Here is a 22494-nt window from a genome sequence, read left to right as displayed (position 1 = left end):
TGTTGCAAGGAAGTGGTTTGATCTGTATTTTACATAGACTACCATCTGCTGTCAGGAAGAAGACACTGTCAAGGCAGGGAAATATTCAGAAATATAATTTATTATTTTTAAAATCAGTTTCAGAGTAAAAAAAAAGCAAGAAAGCAACACACAAGCATGTTTACAAAGAAAGCACACTGAATACAAACGGCACCTAAATGTCAGTGTACTTCCTTTTCTGAAAGAGCTTTTTAGTCAAAAACGACCTCTACCAGAGCAGCTTCACATTTTACAAGATTTTTTTTTAAATCCCTCCAACAGCTCCCGTTTCAGATCTCAGGAGAGTTTAACAGTCTGGAATGATTTTGTCTATGGAGCACATGAATCGTGGGTTTATGGAGGAACAGAGGAAAGGTCAGGCAGATATGAGGTGGTCAGCCACGTTAGATAATACCAAGCTGTTTCTTCAGCTTCCTCAACTGCTCCATGCTGATGTTGTTGCCGCCGCACACTATGATGACCACTGGGCCCAGGCGCTGTGCCAGTTTGCCTTCGTCCTGTAGCCTTCTGATGATGTCACTGTACACAGCTGCCAGGGCAGCACCACAGGCAGGCTCCACCAGGACCTTCTCATCATCTGCAGAAACAGGAGGAGAGATCAGCCTCACTGCTGATTTTTTTGTTGGCATTTTGGATCTGTTGGGCGTCTATTCAGGTGCAGGTTGGACTCACCTAGGAAGCGTTCCACAGCTTTTACAGCCTCCTGGTCTGAAACTACTTCTGAGACAATGGTGTGCTCGTTCGCCAGTTTAAGGGTCTGTGCAGACACCCTCGCCAGGCCCAGTGTGGTTGCTACACTAGAGAGCAATAAAGAAATTTCGGTCTTTGCCCCAAAAGACAAACAATGTGAGAAAAATCTGGGACAATGTTATTCTTTGTACCTGGTAATTTCAGGTAAAGTGACCAGCTCCCCAGCCTTCATTGCTGCATTGAGGCTGTGTGCTCCCATGGTTTCCATGGCTATAACAGGCACGTCAGCCCAGTTCGCACGACGCAGTCCCTCCACCACTCCATTCAGCAGGCCTCCGCCTCCCACAGACAACACTATGGCCCCTGGCTTCTCCCTCAGGTCATGCTCCAGCTCCTTTACCAGAGACGTGTGGCCTTCCCTGCGCACACAAACACAACTTTCAACTTTCAAATTTAACCTTTCGAAAGGTAGCCCATGATGTCAGTAAATTATTTTTGAGTCGACTATGTTGTCCAATGGTTAAATGAATTAACAACCTCTCAATGTGTGCACTGTGATATGATTGTATGTATCTGACATACCTCCTGTACGCCACATGTCTTATCATGCTCAGTAATGCCCCCCCATCAATTCATAGTAGGCCTAGACGGGTCACTACATAGTAGCCAAATGTAGCCTATATGCTGTCACAGTCCCTGAAGGAATAGCAGACTTAGACTGCCTTACCAGATAAGGGGATCATCAAAGGGTGAGATGAAGATCCAGCCAGGGTTGTTTGCCACAAGCTGCTTTCCATATTCAATGCTTTCATTTATAGTCTGAAAAGAAGCAACTTCATTTAATCTTATGAATTAAAATCATTTTATCTAGCCAGCAGCTTTCAAAAACTATACAGTGCATCTCTTTCGTACAGTATCAGTAGCAGCACATGACATTAACTAACCTTGCCCTGAATAACCACAGTGGCACCCTCGTCATTCAGCCTCTCCACCGTTTGGTTTGGTGTAACACTTGGCACTACTATGGTTGCAGGTACCCCAAGCTGACGGGCAGAATAAGCTGCTGCCATTCCAGCATTTCCTCCTGTTGGGACCAAAAGCATCAAAGATACACTCAAAACACACCAACCAAGGCAAAGACTTAAATGTAGCCTGTTTATTATAATTATTTTGCTTAGGTCTACCTGAACAGCAGACCAGCCGCTCACATCCTCGCTCTGCCCACTAGAGAGACAAAAACACAACAACAACAACAGAACCCCATTATAGTCAAGAATCTTAAAGTTTTGGGGTATAAAACGCTAGTTACCAGATCATCCTGTTCAGACTGGAGCTGGTCTACACTCACAAACCTTCATTATCCCAGAACAGAAGAGAATTGGGTTAGCCTACTCACAGTTTTGCAGAGGTGCCCGATGCCCCGGATCTTAAAGGATCCCGTGGGCTGAGATGAATCCAGCTTGAGGTAAACAGAGGTCCCAGCTGCTTTAGTCAGGGCAAGGCTGTGCCTCACTGGAGTGGCCATATGCAGAGACTGCTGGCTCTTCATCTCACTGTGCAACGGCCAAGAAGAGACATGGTTCTCAAGAGAGGAGTAGTCTACCAAATAATTAAACATTTCCAAATGTGATTTCAAAACCCCAGTGGAAGTTATTTTAGTCTTAACTGGTTCCTCAATTTTCTTTTATCTCAAATAGCATTCATCTAAAATTTAAAAAGTATAAGTGTATGTTTGCTTCAATTTAGTCTCTGATGTGGAAAACAGGTTAACAAGCTTTCAAACATCCTTGTGTCTTTGACTCTTGCATGAGAAAGGCATATATACCCATTTGTGCTGTGGGGTTGGAAAAGGAGGCTCACTAACAGACCAATCAGCTTTCGGCATACTGCCACCACACCCTCCCTGTGACAGCCAGGCAGAGGCAGGCTGAGCATGAATGAAATTCCTCTAATTGAATTCCATCACATTTTTCTTTGACAACAAACCCTTTTTAAGGACGTGTCAAGGTCTGAAATAAGCTGGGAAATCCAAACAGTCTGCGCTGGTGTGACTGGAAGGACTGTGCACTAAATGAGAAATCACCTGATCTAGTCATAATTAAGAAGGTATAATATTATTATACGGTAGGCTAATATTTGAATGTGTTTAAGGAAAGCGTGCACAAACTGCTTTTCCATAACAATCATTACATTTAATAATTCCATACTTCTTCTCTTCTCCTTTGAGACACGCTGCTTTGCGCGATCCTCTCCCTAAAGGCACAGCGAACACCGCTGGCATTACCAAAAGAGTCGCTACTATTTTGGTTCTGTCCCGATCCTCAACTACCAAAAGCGGGCTCCGTGAACACTGAACAGCCGTCGGGCAGACGGTTCAAGCCTGATTAATCCGGTCTTTCCTACAGTGTGAGCTGCTGACTCAGTCAGGACGAGTGCAAAGTGCTTTAAAAAGAGGTTGTTCGGTCTGTCCATGTAATTGGAAATGTCTTTAGGTGTGTAACAAACTAAGTAGGCTAATTTACACATGTGAACTGAAGTAGGCCTTCTTCAAATTTCGCCTACTTTATACTTCAAGGGGAATATTGTAGCCTACCTTTTACATGATTACATTTTATATTTTTTTTAAATTATAAATTACACGTTTTATAAAATGTGACGATTCACAGATTCAGTTGTTCATTGGTGTAGGCTATCTTTTTAAAATTAGCACTCCAATAATCCAATAATATAAGCCTACATATGCCTTTCTGTTACATAAGGTGTACTTTTGATACTTAAAAAAACATTTGTTGATGCAACTGCATGCTCTAAAAGGTGTTTCAAAACTCTTCATGCAGTCATCAAAATCAGTAGGCCTACAGGTATCAAAACAAATACCTTTCAACAAATCATCAAGGTCAAACCTGCAATCAAACAGTGGTGATATGAAGCTTCATGGTAAAAGTAAATAGGCCTATCTATTTATTTCACGTTATTGTCAAAATACATGTAGTTCAATCACCCGTTCACCTTTGTGTCTTTTTTTGTGATTTTCTATGAATGCCATGTAGGCTAGTAGTCCATTCACTGGTATTATATTTGCCCCCAAACTATTCCAACAAAACAAGAACAATGGTAAAACAATAGTGTGAAAACAAAACTGAAAACAAATAGAATTTCAGTGTCAAAAACCCTTCATTTCATAACAAGACTTTCATTGTGAAACATTACAAGGAACTTGTGGAAAAATTAGTCACTTACACAGTTTCACACAGTGTAGATGCCATCTTAAGGCACTTGTATGTTATGCCAAAATACATTTGGCTGAGACCTTAAACATATACAGTATACGCTAGAAATGTTGACAATAGCATGATCATTTTTGAATTTATTAAATTGTGATGTTAATGAACATTAAGCTTAGTTGGCATGCACAACAGGCACCAGGAGTTTGAGTTTAGTCTAGTTTTTGCCTGTATTTGGGACCAGCCTTTATTTGTTCATGGCAACTACACCCCTGGTCATTATTACTCTAACCTAACTTAATTGGGAAATTAATGTGAAAAATTATTGCTGATGTGTAAGTTTTTCTTTGTCCTTTTTGGCTTCTTCATGCACCAGTACAGTAACTGCACAAACAGATGCACAGAAGACGGCTGGCTGAGATCATGTGAGCCATCATTTACAGGGCTGTGGTCAAATCAGCTGACAGCTAAATTCGGAGTGCACATGTATTTTGACCTTAATGGTAAATAAGTGAAACATCCCACAGTGAGCTGACAGGCAGGGTCAGAAAACCGTGGGAGCACACAGTCTCAATGAAGGCTGGGGAGCTGGTCACTTTACCTGAAATTACCAGGCACAAAGAATAACATTGTCCCAGATTTTTCTCACATTGTTTGTCTTTTGTGGCAAAGACCGACATTTCTTTTTTGCTCTCTAGCGTAGCAACCACACTGGGCCTGGCGAGGGTGTCTGCACAGACCCTTAAACTGGGGAACGAGCACACCATTGTCTCAGAAGTAGTCTCAGACTTTATTCTATAATTTCTCTCATTTTTCAATGACAGGTGTTGCAGTATAAAAGTCTTACCTAAAGAGAGGCTATAAATTATTAATTTTGAGATGACACAAGCACACCACACTTAAAGAGTGAGGATACACATAGGTCCTGTTTTCAAATTAGGGTGTTAACACAAAGTAGCCCTATATACCAAATCCATGTGTATTTATATTATTAATTTGATTATAGTCACAAGAACCTGTGTCCCATTAAAGTTAATAGGATAGTTCCTATCCTAATATAAAGCAGCTATATAGAAGTGGGTTCAGGACAGAGGCCAGATCAGACACTACCAGAGCAGAAGTGCCCTGTTCATTTCTGCCTCTGCTGCCAAACTCTCCCTTTTACCCGTCTGCTGTTGTGCTCCTCTAACAGGAAAGAGAGTAAGAGAGACCCACAACCGACAGCTAATTCTTTCATTTAGAGCCTGACTATATCAATACTAATTCATGCTGAGCGGTTAGAGGGAATCACTCATGACCAGTTCACATTGGGCAGTGTTCACATGCAGGAACTTGCTGAGCACATTCCTCTCAAATCCTCCAGAATCAGTTGATATTCTCCCAGATGTTCTAGCTTTTTTGGAATCATTGAATCCAGCATGAATTCCCAGCCGAGGGGCTGAGCCTCTTGGCATAAGTACCATCCTCCCTTTCACCTTCAGCCCTCAGCTTATGAGGCCATTTGGTGTCAATTACCCTCGTAGTTGTTGCTTTTGTTATAATATTTCCTTTTTACAAATCTATACAAAACGGCTAGATATTGTGTATAATTCAAAGTATTCACATCTGCCTCATTTTGCTATTTAGACCGATGTTGATATGTTTGTGTGTGTGTGTGTGTGTGTGTGTGTGTGTGTGGCTGGGAGTGGAGAACTGCACTTTAGTACAAGAGTGACAGTGACAGTGTTTTTACTTGTCATCTTAGTAAACTGTGTTGGCCAGTACATTATATTCTTTGCCCTCTCCATATCAGTTTCTCTTGGTGATTCAGAATGGCCCTAAATAAACAGCACTATTCTTATGAAGGCCACTTGAGATAATTTTACTGGATAATAATAATACATCGCAATTTATTTGCTTACTTCTTATTTCATCCGAATAATACATATCTGCAAACTAACTAGTAAAGTAAGTCAGGCGTTTTGACGAAATTAATGTAATGGAGTAGAACAAGAAAAAAGTAGCAATACTCAAGTAAATAGATAATATCTCAAAATTGTACTTCAGTACAGTACAAATCACTGGATTTGTGGCAGTAACAGAAGGGTGTATCTAAGGAGGCGAAACCTGTAGTTGGCTTTGACACTGGATAACTAAAGCACTACACAGCAAAAGTAACAGCATAGTATTTGTGCATGTAGTGTAAGTACTAAATCCAGCAATATAAGTGTCTTGAACTAGACTTATGGAAAAAATGGGTTTTATCCTACAGAATTAGGTGACAGGGCTTATTTTTGTTCTCTAGAGGGGACTATGACATTGAATTACTCATAAACTGGGACGGCTCCCCGGCCCCCCCCCCCCGGGCTGCATGTCGAAGTGTCCTCGGGCAAGATACTGAACCCCGAACCCCGGCGGCTATTCCGCCAGGGGCAATTGAGTTATATGTATGAATGTTAGTTTCTGTTTGAGCACTTAGGCTCAGTGTATGAATGTGAATGCAGATGCAGTGTAAAAGTGCTTTGAGTGGTCGAAAAGGCGCTATACAAATACAGAACTGCACTGTGTGTCTTGAAGTACGTTATGGAAGAAATGTTTTTTCCCCTGAGTGTTCTCTGGAAGCTTGCTGTTCAAATCCCAAACTCTTATTTTAGGCTTTTGGTCCTGTGCGGTGATGATCCTGGTCTGGTCCATTTCCTTGAGATCAGCAGAGAAACAACACCGAGAGCTGTGCTTGAGTCTTCTTTATATATTCTCTATTCGAGCTATCTTTGGCTGTAATTGTGTGCATGTTGGTGTATGTGCTGCTGTGTGTGTCAGGTCAGGTCAGGTCCTTTTACTTCTCACAGTCTCTGGTGTTGACTCATGGTCATGATGTCTTCACAGCAACCTTTTGTTACCCTACTTCTCCATATTATTTATTTTACCATAAAAATATCAATTTAATTTATTCATCTTTTATATCAATGAGATATCCTGATTTTCAATCATCATCACATCATGTTTATACCAAATCATCTTTCTTTTCCTCATTATTTATTATATTGCTTATTGCATTGTTAAGCTTTGTGTTTTTGCAGGTGGAACTACAAGGGAGAAGAAGAAAGCTGGAGTCCTTCTCCTTTTCGTAACAACAGTGAGTGAGAAAAGGGTGGCGCCTGAACAGTTGAGCAATGTGTTTTGACAGCACCTCATGTATCATACTTGAACCATTTTCAAGGTAACTGTGGTACTTTATTTGACATGGTGCTTAATTTTCACTCTTTATGTAGTCACATGTAACATGAACTTATTGAATGTCTTTTCAGTAATTTCCATAACATTTTAGTGGACTTTTTTAGTCAGAATGTTTTTAACTAGGGGACACTGGTTCCTGTGAATATAATCAAATTAGGTGCATACATATACATATGTATTTGGTAAATACTTTGTGTTAACACCTTTTTGTGAAAACCCACAATCGACTCTCAGGCGAGAGCTGGTTCCCAATGTTCACTGAAGAGCCGGCTCATAGAGACTAGTTCAGGAAGACAGACATGAAGAAAATATCAGAACATTGTCACTGGAAAACACATTAGAATGCTAAAAAGTTTAAAGTTAAATGAAATGCCTGTGTTTTATTTTTCAGTGAAAGTTTTTCAGTGCCATTGTTTCCTTTTTCAATTTGGGTTTAGTCTTCAATGCCAAATTTTATTTTTGATGCCAAAATGTAATATTCCTGTTTATAGCCCCATACTTCATATAATATTATATGTAATAACATGATAAAATGTGTTTTTCCTATTTTCCTGAGGGTTTTTTAGTTGTTGTTGTTTTTACAGTGAAGAGCTACAGTCAAGTGACTCACTGGTTTGGCAATGATTTTTTTAAATCTAATTATCAAAAACAGAGCTTTAAGTAAAAAGTTAAACAAGAGCAATTGTCTGAGTTTAGCATATAATGTTTATGTACTTACATTGTTAGATTTGCAATCAGTGTTACATGTGGAAATTGTTTTAAACCTTGCACCATGAGTGCAAACCATTTCCTGTGTCTCCCATTTTAAAAGTCTAACTTAACTGAAATGGTTCTTTGGGTGTAACACTCAATACAGCCATTTCACAACCTTTGGATGTACTCAAAATGTCAACCACAGATTCTTTTTTACATACATTCATACACTGAAACTAGCATTCATACACCAGGGGCAATTAGACACGCAGCCAGGAGGAGCCGGGGATTGAACCATCAACCTTCGGATCCCTTTTCACTGTAAACATTTTGACTTGTCAGAGCAGGAAAGGCACAGCACAACTATGACATTAAAAACAGCTCCAATCGATTTAAATATCCAAGTAAGCCTTGCCAGTGAGCCAGCATGCACATTATAAGGGTCCCTGAAGTGGCACAGCTAAATGCAATGCAGCCCATCATTAAGGCTAAGAATTACATTGGTGCTTTTCCAGCCTGCTATGACATGCCAAGAGTTTTCTCAGTTTGCTGGGAATTACAAGACTACTGGTACACCATCTGCTGGTGAGGAATTGCATATACAATATATACATACACACACACACACACATATATATATATATATATATATATATATATATATATACATACAAATATATATATACAGTATATAAAAGATATAAAAGAGGGGAAATGATCAGGCCACATTGCAGATGTTCAGGACAGCTACAAATACCTTGGGGTGCCACAGGCTAACGGAAACCATGAAGAGGCAGCAAGGAAGTCCGCCACAGCCAAATACCTACAGAGAGTAAGGAAGGTCCTGAAAAGTCAGCTGAATGGGAAAAACAAGATCCAAGCCATCAACACATACGCCCTGCCAGTCATCAGATACCCCGCTGGTGTAATAAACTGGCCAAAGGAGGAGATAGAGGCTACTGACATAGACTGGGGTCTACCACACCAGGCAGGACCCCAGGTGTAGACTGTGCAAGGATGCCCCTGAGACACTACAGCACATAACAGCAGGGTGTAAGATGCAGGCAGGAACAGCATACATGGAACAGCATAACCAGGTAGCTGGCATAGTGTACAGGAACATCTGCCATGAGTATGGGCTGGAAGTCCCAAGGTCAAAATGGAAGACACCTCCTATGGTAGTTGAGAGCTAAGATCCTGTGGGACTTCAAGATCCAGACTGAAAAACTGGTGATGGCTAACCAACCAGACATCGTGCTGATCGACAAACAACAGAAGAAGGCTGCAGTGATAGATGTGGCGATCCCAAGCAACAGCAACATCAGGAAGAAGGAACACGAGAAGCTTGAGAAATACCAAGGGCTGAAAGAAAGTAAGAGCAACAGTGGTGCCAGTGGTGATTGGAGCACTGGGGGCTGTGACCCCCAAACTGGGAGAGTGGCTACAGCAGATTCCAGGTAAAACATCATAGGTCTCTGTCCAGAAGAGTGCAGTCCTAGGAACAGCTAAGATACTGCGCAGAACCCTCAAACTCCCAGGCCTCTGGTAGAGGACCCGAGCTTGAGGATGACACATACCGCTCTGCAAGGGGTGAGAGAGGATGTTCTTTTTTTATATGTATATTGCCAGTACTTGCTACATGAATCAAAACTAATTCACTCATTATCTAAAACATGCCTGTACAGAGGCGGCCTAAAAGTTAGAGAAGGGAACTTTGATAGGGAGGGTGTTGGATCAATTCCCTGCCCCACCTTGCCCCCTCAGTGTCACCACCAGGTGCCCTTGAGCACTGTGGTTGTACTGGGCAGCTTCCAGGTGTGAATGTGACCAGCCGCAAAAGAGAGGCTTCCTCTCAGTGAAACTTCCCTGAATGAATAAATAAAGGTTTTTAACAACAACTAATTACCATGGTATTTTCTTTATTTATACAACTTGATTTCTTTAATTCATTTTTAGCTAACTCATTAACATTTCCAAAACATATATGACAGCAGAATCAATTTCAATTGACTTAATATTCACTAACAAAATGATGTGCCATGGAATATTTATGAAACTATATTTTTTTGCACAAAAGTGAATTATATGTTGAAATATAAGATTAAACCGTGAGTGAAATACTTATAGAACAATATTAATGCAATCACAACACTACAATAATAATAATAATAATAATAACAATAATAAAATAAAAGCCAGATTCTTATGATCATGATTCTGTTTAAAATCCTGTAAGATGAACAATAAAAGCTGTGAAATGTATCAGCACTCCCAGTGCCATCCATGAGTAGTTTAGTAGCATCTAGTGGCAATCATGGTGGCAAAAATATACACAAATATATACAAAAGATAAGCATTTTGGGAGACTTGGCCACACCAGAACACTAAGTTAACTAAATCAGTTAAACCTCGACTGAATGTGTAGGATTTAATACATTCTGACTCTAGCGCCCCCCAGTGATAGCATCTAAAAGGGCACTGAGGCAGACAGCATTACATACCGCAGTGGCATGCACAGCAGGGGTGTGGGTTGGGCGGTGCACCGGTCTTTCCTCTTTTGGCTCTGAGCAAAGAGATACCCTTTTTTGCCTTTTCTATGCTGTCTGTACCCTGATGGGAATACCAACACATAATTTTCCCAAAAGGAGCTAGTTATTTGTTGCCATAGGGACAGATATTTTGAAGTACAGGTGTAATTAATATAATTAATGATGTCTCAGTTCCATTCCAATTGCACAAGTACGCCCTGCTAATACACCATACCAGGGCTTTGGAACTAGAGCCATGTCTGCTGTGAAAAAGGTTTACAGCTTGGTTGATATCAAGCAGTCCTGCCACCCAAACTTTATTTCCAGTTTGGGTCTTTGTAAGTGTGTGCATGTGTCCTGTTTAGGCGTGTATACCTGTAAATAAAAAAAGTTATAGTTGTTTTAATGCTCCTTAGGGACAAACTACTTTAAGCTACGTTAATTTATTTGTTTGACCCTAACTGCCAGCAATAGCTTGCAGCCATTTTGCCAATGATTTGTTGACCAATTTACTGCTGTCAGAAATTCCTCATATATCCAGCTGGTAATTACAACTCAAGAGGCTTAATTGAACGGTTCTGCTCACTTGGATGCTGTATTGTAGTTGAACAATATGACATGAATATGACATCAGTCAGCCCAGGTGGGGCACCAACAGGTTAGTGCGCGTGGGAGAGGTGCCCCTTTGTTATCTCCACTTCTGCTAAATATGAACGCCTACGACCTGGACGTTAGCCAACATTTGCTTTGAGTTCCGCTTTAGAGGTATATAACACCTCCAACCCCCCCTAAAAAAAAACATTAGAAAGTGATACATTAATGAACTGTGCTTTTCTTTTCCTGACTCAGCCTCCCACAGACCTCCATGCCTCCCTCTGCACAGCGCTCACAAATCCGCTATGGCAACAGGGGGAAAAAAGAAAAGGAAAAAAAGGAAAAGATTTGACAACATGGCGCACTTTCCTTGAGAAAAAAGTTTCTCCTGAACGCCACACAGCTCAGACTTTGTGGATTTTCCTCGCAACTTCTCGACCCTAGCGCCGCAGCGTGAACTTTTTGTCTGACTTTTGAACACCCCTTGATGCATAAACAGTCGATAAAAAGTCAAGAAGGAGTGTGATGGGATGAGAGCGATAACCCGTTGCACAAACCAAAGCAGTCAGACAGGATGGAGAAGCAAGCGACTCTAAAAGAAAAGGTAAATAGATTAAAAGTAACTGCTTTATACACTGCCATGCGAGGTGCCATTTTTGTAGTTGTTTGGCATTTTATTACCCCCTGAATAACTTTGTACCTCGCGTCCTGCACAGGAAATGCCAAATGACCATTCCTGCGAAAACCTCGTAAAGGACGTCTATCGATTTTCCAGTCATGCATTGGCTACTGTACTGTACTGCACAAATGATGTGTAGGCTTTCCTGATGCAGACAATAGCCAACAAAAAATGTGATGAAAATCTCAATATAAGGTTATACTACAAAATAGGCTGTAAATCCAAACGCTTATTTTGTCATTGCATGAACAGAGGAGCTTGCACTGCAAGACCCTACACTAGCATTTAAGTTTGTGTATTGCCATGAGTAAATCCACATAATTCCCCAGCAAAACTGAATATGTGCAGTCCAGACTATGTTTGCCTTTGAGTGAATCTTTAGCTCCTTGTGATTTTGGTGAAGTTGGTAGTCTGTCTCTGTATTGGTGTAGGCGCTCATTATCTCTCACTCTCCACCCTTCCTGCACAGTGCTGCCCACATGCAGGAGGCAGCCCCCAGTGTGTTGTACCAGATGAGGCACTGGACTCACAGTCGACCTTCCTGTAAAATCACTCTGACTAGTTCCCTTTTTTCTGGTCCTGCTAACCAGCTGAAATCAGCTGGCGGTGTTTTTGTTTAAAGGGAAAACCTGCATGCACTGCTGGGCTCTGGGAGCACTATTCTATAATAGATGCATCTCCTGACATTTCTTCTGGGCGCAGGGCTTTGAATGGCAGCGTGCATGACAGCACTGTCAGTTGTGGTGTGGACGTTATTCCCTCAGCCTGTATTTCTGAGAGGTGGGTTGCCTCTCCAAAGGACCTACAGCAACAAACCCAGCAGTGAACAGTTGTTTTTAAACCTCCGTGCACAAATCTCACTGGTTTTCTATATCTGTTGCAGTGCAATTGATATTTTACCAATCTACAGGTGTTGAATTGGCTGTTACATACAATATATATACAATATAAAACACTGGACACGTTGAAGTCCAGCCAAAGTAAAGCAGGAAGTCGATCCTTTCCATGTTGTGATGTTATAGATTATTTAAAGTTTATACAGAGAAGACTATGAAAAAGGTGAAAAAGATGGAGGTCAAAGGGTGCAAGAAAGCAACTGATTGGTACTGCACTGTAACTTGATGTTGAATCTACTTGATACCTAAAGCCCTCATGTCTGCTGCTTCTACTCCCTGGGCCTCTGGAAGCAATTACCAAGCCTGCCCTATCCCAGAATTCAGTCTGAGGAGGTGTGGTGAGAAAGAGGTATAAGGGAAGCTGGCCTTATAAACATGCAACCCGAGATGAATTCCATGATTCAGTAATACTCAGCAAACCGTTTGTGTTGGATGCGGCACTGCTTAATCAATCAGACTGTATTGGTCGGATGCAGCTACAGTAAGACCTGAGTCAATGTGATAATTGGTCTTACATTCATGTGGTTTGCCTGCTAGTAGCTTAAGGAGTGTACCAAGTTGATTATAATAATGGATTAAACCTCACATCAATGCAGATGGCCTTGCTCTACAGCAGGTATTATCTTGTGGTAATAGGAGATTTATCAGTGCAAATGTCTTTATTAGGTTGAACATTACACATTTTTTGTGTCTAAACTGCTGTATAAATTAAAACATCTGTGAACATCATAATATAACGTATAATAAAATAACACTAAATGAAGGATAAGACATTATGTGCTGAAGACATTACCTGTTTTTGACCTTGATGAATCTGTCCTTCATGGACAGAGGTGAGATTTTTAAATGAACCATTCTTGGACTTTAACAGCAACTGAAAGTTAAACTACCGTATATTACACGTGCTATACAGATGTGCAGGTCTTTCAGAGGTCAAAAGGCAGAGCAAAATAGGTAAAAACTTTATTTAGACGAAAACCTTGCTTGCAGAAGAATTCAACACAACCTGGGTTATTTTGGAAACCTTGTTTTTAATTGTAGGTCATGTCACAATATACCCCAAAAGACAAATTCATCGTTTATTTAGTTTTAATATTTCAAAGTGAGATTCAGTCAGTCTGTACCCTTATCTGTAACTGTCATTTTTGATTTGATCTAATTTAGAGTTGTCATTCATACAGTTATATGAGGCCAGATTACGGGTATCATATTGTCCCTGGTTTTTATACATCTTTATACATAAAAGGAAAAACATAGGCAGAACAAATAACACTAACACTATCTGAGTAACAGTAAGTAAGTTCCAGTGTCGCAGAAAGCCATACCACTGAGCCGCCATGCACAAAACCAGGGTCCTGGAGTTGTCAGAACTCAGTTGAAAACAAATGAATAGTTTTTCTTGCTATGACAAAATGTGTGCTCTGAAAAGGTCTGTTCAGCTCAATGATCACATAGGACTACAGTATGTTTTTATTGATCCTGTGTGATTAGATGAGTCTGTTTGGCATACATGCTTTCTTATACCCTGCTTCATATTCACACATTAACCTTCTTTCTCATTTTAGCTGCACAATCTAACATCTTCAGTTTGCTATTGAGTTCCTTGCTCAAAGTTCATTTCTGTCAGTTATGTGTGATTTGATGTTTTTCAGTTAGACTGATTATAACTCCCTCCTCTCGTCCATTTCTGCAGTTTTCAATCTTCAGTTCTCGGACAGCGGGCAGACCTTTCCGGTGTGTTTCTGGAGACGGAGGGGCCAGGTATGGTCTCAGCAAAGCAGAATTCATGGGGAAAGTGCAGCAGAGCAATGAGGCGTGTCAGCGTGGTGACTTTCAGGCTGCTGTTCATTTGTACACCAATGTCTTGCAAGCTGACCCACAGAACTGCATCCTGTATAGTAACCGTTCAGCAGCGCTTCTCAAACTGGGGCAGCACCAGGCAGCACTGGAAGATGCTGAAAAAGCTTGTGAGCTCAATCCCAAGTGGCCCAAGGTAAGTGTGCCCAACATGACTGTATAAGATAGCTTTAACTATGGATACACAAAACATGTTGATATTTAGTTGCAACAGTGGGACATGAGAACATGAGAAAGTTTTTCACCCTGTAAAACAGAAAATATTGACTTTTCTCAAGTGCACCAAAAGAGTTGCCAAGAATTGTAAATCTCAAACATCAAATCTAATTTGGGGCTCCGATGTCCATATCATTGCCAGTTTGAAATTTAATGATCAGTACTTGGCTGAGTAGGTGGGCGCATGCTGCTTTTACATTTACAAATTTTAGCTGATGCTTTCATCCAAAGCGACTTACAATTGCTATATATGTCAGAGGTTGCACAAGTGTCTTGCTCAGGGACACATTGGTGGATGTTTCACTGTGGGAATTGAACCCAGGTCTCTCACACCAAAGGCATGTGTCTTATCCACTGCTCCATCGCCAAAATGTGTCAAATTTCAAGTGTGTTATGTTTAAATAAAAGTGATGGTGACAAAAGTGACATTTTATTGTTATAGTCGGCAATAATAGTACAGCAGTAGTCCCACAGTTGTATTATTGTTCTTCTAAAAAATCATTTTGTACCATTGTTTTTTTTCCCTAACAAATATTGAGATGATTTCTCTTCAATTCGTGTGTTTCAAAAGTGTTTCAAATTCCACTCACATTTTCACTCCTCTGTTGCATTCTTGAGGCTGCTGATCAATACGAAGTTTTCTGGGGTCTTGTCTTTGATCTTGTCCAGGCCACGTGCACTAACCTGCGATAGATTTCACATTACTCAGCCGCAGAAATCACTCGGACACCAATTCCTCTCTGTGATAGAAATGCATTGATTTCATGATTTAGCATGGAGCGATACTTTTGTCTTTCGAGAGAGAGATTGATGATAATGTGGTAGAGTGGTATTGATGATAATTTGTCGCTACCAATGATGCATCGGGGGCCACTTCTTCTTTGATCTGAGGTCGTGTGTCTTCGTATGCTCAGGTAGGTTTCCTCTTCTGTAAAAATGTGTCATTGCAGTGAGAACTGTCACTCAGCACAGATAATGTTGTGTGTTTCCAGCATTGTCCCATAGTATATGGACTTCAATATTCAATATTAAAAAAGAATAGTAAAACTCTCATGAATATAGTCCTTCCAGCATAATTTCATACCATTGTTTTGTATAGTTTTCAATATTTGTGTTGTTATGAGTATAAAGTTGCTGTCCAGCTATTAGTGTTTCAGTACAATGCCTTTTCTGTCATTTAAGATGACCAATTCTATAACAATAGTCTTATTGCCATGTTGTCACTTCTTACTCTGTAGCAACTGAGCGTTGAGTGCATCTCGTTCATTCTGGCGAGATTTCATAACCCTGTGAGGCCAGTGAAACCAAACTTTAATTGAAAATCACTGCCAAAATCACTCTCCTTTCTCCTCTTTATATGCTATCCAAGTACAATGAAATCTTTGTGGTCTGACTGGGGGATGGTTGGCTTAATCTAGGCAGTGTAGCTCTGCTTATTCTTGGATTTACTGCCTGACAGCTTTGACTCTCATGCTGAAGTTTGTGTTAGCAGACTCGGTGTTGATGTATAGCCTGACCCTTGTGTTTTACTTTGTAACAGAAGACAATGGGATTTATATGTCGGTGGTATTGACAATTATACAGAGGGTGGATGCTCATGGTTTTAAACTAAGATTCTTGAATCACCACTAGGGGTCAGTCTAGTCAAACAGGAAGGCTACTAAAAGTGTTTTGTCTGCTGAGGACAAAAAGGCATTCAAGCTTTTAATTTTAAAGCTGTTTTTTTTTTTTTTTGGGGTGGTTTCTGGGGAGCTAAATGTTCATCACGACTGGCTTTCATCTAAATGTAGAAATGTGCTTAAAAGTGTTGCTCTACACAGCCACCATGGAGAATTTAGTGGGATGTGTTTTGTCTACTTGATTAATGTACAGGTGGAGGCCAAGGTCACAACAAATCCATCTTCTTCTTTTTTGCTCTGATAGATAAAAAAATAAGTCACATTTAGCTCAAATTAAACTCAGATTTTCTAAGTTTGATCTTATTATATCAATATGCTATAGTAGATATGAATAGTGATACGTATTACAACTCCTGTATTCAGTTAGTGCTGCCTCAAAGAATTGATTAGTAATGGTGGTCTTGACACTTATGGCGTTGGCCTTGGGGAAGGAGAGGTTTGGCGTGGTACAGTCCATCTGCTCTGCCTGAATGTTTGATGAAGGAACAGGGATTAAATCACAGGAGTGTGCTGGCATTCAGATCCTGTGTGAGTACATAATATCATCAATCATACCTCCCTATGACTGCACGTCTGGATTGGCCCGTCAAACAGTGACAGGCATGGTTTTGCTGCCCCAAGCATCAGCGAGCAGCCCACCCTCCTGAAGCCCACAGCCAGCCTGTGAAGGAGCCCCCTGTCTAATCTGTCAGCTTTCCCTGCTGTAACTGCCAGAAAACACATTTTGAAAGAAGAAGAAAGAAAATGTGTGGTTTAATGACCCAAGACAGCTTTAGGCCCTTTGTACCTCACCCTCTTACTGAATATAAAAAGCTTAAATGAGAACAAAATAGGGTGTCATTTCATAGACAGGAGGTGCACACTTGTGTGTGTCTGTTCACATTTTGTCTCTATGAGCCAGTCTGGGAGGGAAACTGGGAGAAAATGTGCGGTGTATAATCAAGCTTCTTTTCATGTGCCTGATTAATTTATAAGTACCAAAGAAATGATACTGCAGCAAACTCTTCAACTTCAGCAAACTCTTTTTAAAAGACATGGGTTTGTACCATTTGTGTAAGATGGAAAACATCTTAGCTTCTATTTTCAGGGAGTATTTTGTGATTCTGTGTTACACCGTGGTGCCTTTTTGGCGTATACCGATATAGATGGATTCCCTGTCTATTCCTCTCCTCCATCTGGTCCCTCCCTCTCAACACGGCTGTTCCAGTGACATGTTAAACAAACAGCCCTTTCTTCTATCACTCCCGCTCTCCTGCGTGTGCGCTGACAGGAGTGTTCCTAGGGAACCAAAAGACGACTGGCACTGCAGTGTCAGGGGAAACATCTCTTATCATTTGCATCTTCTGATTATAGGTTATGATGGTGCCTATCAAGGGTATTCTGTCTCCTTAAGTGTTTATTGCCAAAGTTGCTGCGACACCCTCAAAATGATGGCTAAAACCCATCAAGCCTCATTTCCCAAATGAAGCTATAACACATTCTATTCCAGTGCATGCCGTTACTTGCATACATTTTTCTTTTTCACCAATATAAAAATGTCCATTTACATCCCAGTGGAGGGGCCTTGGGTTTAACTGAGACAATGAGTGTTTGCATTGGAAAAGGTCATGGTGTGTAGACTGCTGAAAAAGGACTTTAATTACAGCAGCAGCATATCCAGTAATTGCGTAAGGAGTGGATGCTGAGCTGACACCCCGATGAGGCATAAAGCTTCTTTTTCCTGCAGTGCTGGGTGATGACACTGGCTGTTGCTGTTACTGTACGTGGAATTGTGTGTGTGTGATTTGAAGACCTCATCCTTTGCCAAAACCACTGGGGTGTAATGCTCCCCTGTTGGTATGAAGGCCGTTAAACCAGCTCTCATCTGATCTCGTGTGTGTAAAGAAAAGAAGAGCCTGGCTTTTGATTTCTCATGTGGAGGGTGGTATAGCTGTTGTACATTTCTTCTTGCTTTCATTCTCACCATCTGAAATATTTATCTTATAACCTCTTGGTGACCTGTCCTATTATTTTAATATATGCTGAATAATGTACTGAAAACCTCACAGGGAAACCACTGTAAGTGGACTAAAATATGTGTGTTTTTGTATGCGTAGAGCAGAGAACATGTATTAGGTAACCTGGTTGTTTTAATGCACTATGATAGCACTGCCTTAAACAATCATTTGTGTGTTTTCAGGGTGCATGTATCCTTTTACATTGTTTTCTCTGTTTTTCAAAGTTAAATCCATCCTGCTGAGTGGCTTTTTAGCCATGCTACTATTAGATGGATTGCCATGAAATTTGTTAAAGACATTCATTGTCTCCAGAGAATTAATTAATACTGACTTTGATGATTCCCTGATTTTTCCTCTAATGCCGTAATCGGGTCAGAATTTTTAATTTGTCCAATTTTGGTCAAACCAAACCAATGGCAGCCTCAGCTGTGCTTTGTTTTTATAGAGAGCATGGTGAACATTTTAACATCAGCATGTTAGTATCATCATTGTGAGCTCGTTTGCATGCTAATGTTAGCACATAGCTCGAAGCACCACTGTCCCCAAGTGTCTAGCATTGCTGTAGACTCGTCGACCAAACTAATCTTATTAGAGTGAAATGTTGAAACTACAAAAATATCTTTCATTTCCTGTCCTCTCTGTTCTGTCCTGTGCAGTTTTAGATTTCAGTGACAATAATTCAACCTGAATATTAACACTGTTGAAAGTTTAGATCCTGTATATTTTCTCACCAACATTTATTATAAATTAGACAAAATCCTGAATTCTGAACTCTATATGTATATTGGACAATGAATATTCAATTGATATTTATAATATTTCCTGATGCATATTTATGATTAGCATGATTTGGTCAACCTGCCCATAGTTATGGATAAATAGTTATAAAAAATGAATGCCTGTAGTTAGTGTACTGATAGACAGACTCAATATAATATTGTGCTCACTACACAGCATTCTCAAGATCAGATGCATTGCTTCTCGCTCTTTTGCGCTTGGAAATTATTGGGTTATAGTAAAAAATGGGAGATCCCGCACAAATTGTGATTTTTATTGTCAAAGGCAATTACTGATTCAGAAGAGCTCAAACTATTTAAAACTGAGTGGTGGGGCTGAAGTAGGAGAGGAAATTATGTCCTAAGTAAACTCAAATCTTGGACTGCATAACTTCTTGGATCTAGTATGCAGTCAAAGTTCTCTCTTGGCTCTAGATCGTCCCCCAGTATTAATATACAGTAGCTGTTAATACAACTGTATGTTCAGTGGATTAAAGCAAGTTTGATTTGAGTTGAGAAGAAGTTGCTTCATGCCTTCAGTCGTTGTTTGTTGACCTTTTCAACACCACAGCAGCGTTTTTATGTTAATGGTTTTACGGGTATACACTTATCATGAAAGGATGCAGTCCATGCTGTCTGCCTTCATGAAGATGTGTTATTTAGGTTAAAACAAGGTCTTCCCGCCAGTTTCCCCTCACCCACTGCCCCACTGCTGTTTTCCACCGTAGCTCCTGAGCGTACCATGGAGAGAGTAGAGTCATGAACCACTAATAAGAGGGTTCCGTTTGCTTCTACCCAGCCGAGGCTTGAACTAATGAACAAATCAAATGAATGGCATGTAATTATAGGCCAGAGAGAGCGGGACGGACAGAGGGTTGGCGCTAGCGGGCACAAACCTGAAATTATTTGTCTGGAAAATCTGTAAAATGAGCGTGAGCAGTTAGATTCTGTCTTTTTCCTTTATAAGGCCGTTGTGGCTAAGCAGGGCTGCACATAGGCACGGGCAACGGTGGAGGGAAAGTGAACACACACACACACACACACACACACACACACACACAACTTGGGCGGCTATAGCTCAGGAGGTAGAGTGGGTTGGCCGTTAATTGGAAGGTTGGCAGTTCAATCCCGGCTCCCCCAGGCTGTCCCTGTTCCGCCAGTGTGTGAATGTTAGTTTCTGTTTGAGCACTTAGGCTCAGTGTGTGAATGGTGAATGCAAATGTTTTGAAAAAGTGCTTTGAGTGGATGGAGCATTTACAACTCTGCAGCACTTCCTTGTATTAGTGGCTATGTCATTCTTCTTTACGCAGATGAGATGAAGCTAATCCTGTGCTGCTGTTGTCAATGCTTGTCTGTTCTACTTGGTATCCACAACAGAGTTTTGCTTTGTGGACATGAGATTTTTTTCAGTTTAGTGTTTTACAACCCATGTCATAATATTTAGTAATATGCAATATATGTCTATTTGAGCTACTGCATTCTTATTAACCTGATGGATGCATTTTACACACAGAATCACATCCCCGTCTTTCAGCCTAATAACTCACTCAAAATTGAATGCGTCAACATCCAGCATGGACTGTTCAGGATCAGCTCTCATTACAATTTTCTACAATGTGTTGCTTCTGTGTCTGTTGAATTGCCAGTGAGTAATACAGCTCAGGCACAACACGTAAATTATGCCAGTTATATGACTGATAGAATTTATATTCAGAATTGCATTGCTATTTTGTTAACTCAGTATACTGTTGATGTGTTCAGTATTTTTTCATTCCAAATCCTGCTTACCCGGGTTGCTGTGATGGTGGCCAAGTGGTTTTCCTCTCTGCCACCCAGGCGCCCCACCAAATTGTAGTGTTTAGTAAAATTTAATCTGCTTTCAAGAGAAACCAGACGTACACACATAAAAAATGAAAATTGGCCCATCTTTTCTCTTTTACGCTAACCATAAGCTCTGTAAGCTATATATCTTTGGTGCTTTGTTGGATCACACAAAGTTCCCAAAAAATAGGTTTTCAATGTTGGATGATGTAATGTGGTTTGATGTGTGTGTGATGACCTCCCTCTCACCTCACTGCTGTCTGTCTCTAGACTGTCCTGAAGGCATGGATGAGTCAGAGCTAGGAGCTGATGTCACCCTGATTATAATCTGTCAGGGCCATCAACACCCTATCAACACCTACTGGCCAGCTCACACAGATATGTGATTTTAGACCGTCTCCCTAAAAATATTGAGTGTGTGTGTGTATATGTGGGTATTTTTGTTCTGGCTATTAGTGTGTGTTAGTTTTGCATAAATCCGTTTTTTTTTTATTATGCAATTATGCAATTTTGCAGATAAGCAGTTCAGAAAATCAAATGCAGCAGTCTCATTGTCCCAAAAGAAATACAATGTGTCAAAGCCTAGGTAACCACCTCAAACAAGAAACTTTAAATCATGTTAGAGAATGTCTGCATCCTCAGAGTGCTTTTTCCCTCCAGATACATCGATTGATTACCAGCTTAATAGCTTTCTGCTTGCTATTACACGGCAAGAAATGTCAGATGCCAGAGAAAGCATACTCATTGCCATGCTCATGGCATAACAGCCTGCCGCTGATAGTGGATCAGCTTTACAAGCCTGAGGAAATGAGGAAAACAATTGCACCCTGCTCCTAGCACATAACCCCTTGGGTAATACAGATGCTTTCTTATTTTTTATTTCAGTGGTTCATCCTTATATGGTGCTGGCCCCTCCCACCTGGGAGCTTGGCAAGACGCGTTGCCCCGAGACCTGGATGTCTCCAGAATTAGCACAGCCTGGCTCTGCTGCAGGGAGGAAACACTCCCATTGGGGAAATGGGGTCGGGCAGAGAGCAACCTGCAAGAAGCCCATTAGTATATGCTGCATAAGCATGGCAAGATGAATAGCAGAGCTGAGAGTTTTTCCTGCACTGATCTGCTTCCTGATCCTATTGTCTTCCCCTCTGAACTTTAGGTGACTAGTGCATTCTCATTTTCTCTTGTGTCGGTGCCAGCAGCTGTGTTAGACTCATACCAAAATTACAACGCAGATAAGGACTTTAAGTTCATTCTGCTGATGCATAATATCACAGATGTATTGCAATGTCTTTCACCTCTTTAAGGAGGTGCAAAGTTTGGTCGGTGCTTATGCCTTATTGGAAAGTGTGCCTGTCTTAGCTTGTGGTCTATTTCATACAGCACCTATTCATGATGTAACCTTCTTCCCAGAATGAGTCATATGCCCTAGTTCCTCCCAGAGAAATAAATCGGTAGGGATAAAGGTGCCACTAATTTCGTTTCCAGGTGGCTGACTAGCATTTTTGGAAAGTAGTTTAGCAGTAGTTTGAGAAAATCGGCATCAAATAAGTTGGAATTAGCGTGGAATAAAATGACAATTTGGGTCTGGA

At 40.7% G+C, this 22494-nt stretch overlaps 2 protein-coding genes across 2 annotated transcripts in view; one reads left to right on the top strand and one right to left on the bottom strand.

The window, feature by feature from the left end:
- Positions 1 to 79: 79 nt before the first annotated feature.
- LOC119892499 (L-serine dehydratase/L-threonine deaminase-like) lies at positions 80 to 2529 on the bottom strand. Its single transcript, XM_038704771.1, has 7 exons — positions 2126 to 2529; positions 1914 to 1953; positions 1674 to 1813; positions 1457 to 1548; positions 921 to 1148; positions 712 to 836; positions 80 to 616 (listed from the first exon to the last, which is right to left on the bottom strand). The coding sequence occupies exons 1-7, from the start codon at positions 2345 to 2347 to the stop codon at positions 423 to 425; spliced, it is 1041 nt and encodes a 346-aa protein (XP_038560699.1). The 5' UTR covers positions 2348 to 2529; the 3' UTR covers positions 80 to 422.
- An 8685-nt stretch (positions 2530 to 11214) lies between these two features.
- LOC119891485 (tetratricopeptide repeat protein 28-like) overlaps positions 11215 to 22494 on the top strand; it is a 163281-nt gene continuing 152001 nt past the window's right edge. Inside the window, 2 exon segments of the mRNA XM_038703171.1 lie at positions 11215 to 11588; positions 14253 to 14552. Coding sequence (XP_038559099.1) covers positions 11559 to 11588; positions 14253 to 14552 — 330 coding nt within the window. The 5' untranslated portion in view covers positions 11215 to 11558.

Source organism: Micropterus salmoides, unplaced genomic scaffold (genome assembly GCF_014851395.1).
Source record: "Micropterus salmoides isolate LMB-PRFRI ecotype aquatic unplaced genomic scaffold, ASM1485139v1 Ms_hic_scaffold_7, whole genome shotgun sequence".
Taxonomy (NCBI): Eukaryota; Metazoa; Chordata; class Actinopteri; order Centrarchiformes; family Centrarchidae; genus Micropterus; species Micropterus salmoides.
Note: the sequence above shows the minus strand (reverse complement) of the source record. Positions and strands in the feature narration are given on the sequence as shown.

Coding starts and splice junctions, on each gene's coding strand:
- LOC119892499 (XM_038704771.1), bottom strand. CDS start 2,347: ATGTTTAATTATTTGGTAGACTACTCCTCTCTTGAGAACCATGTCTCT. Junction 1,149..1,456: donor TTTGATGATCCCCTTATCTG/GTAAGGCAGTCT, acceptor TTGTGTGCGCAG/GGAAGGCCACACGTCTCTGG. Junction 837..920: donor ACTTTACCTGAAATTACCAG/GTACAAAGAATA, acceptor ATTGCTCTCTAG/TGTAGCAACCACACTGGGCC.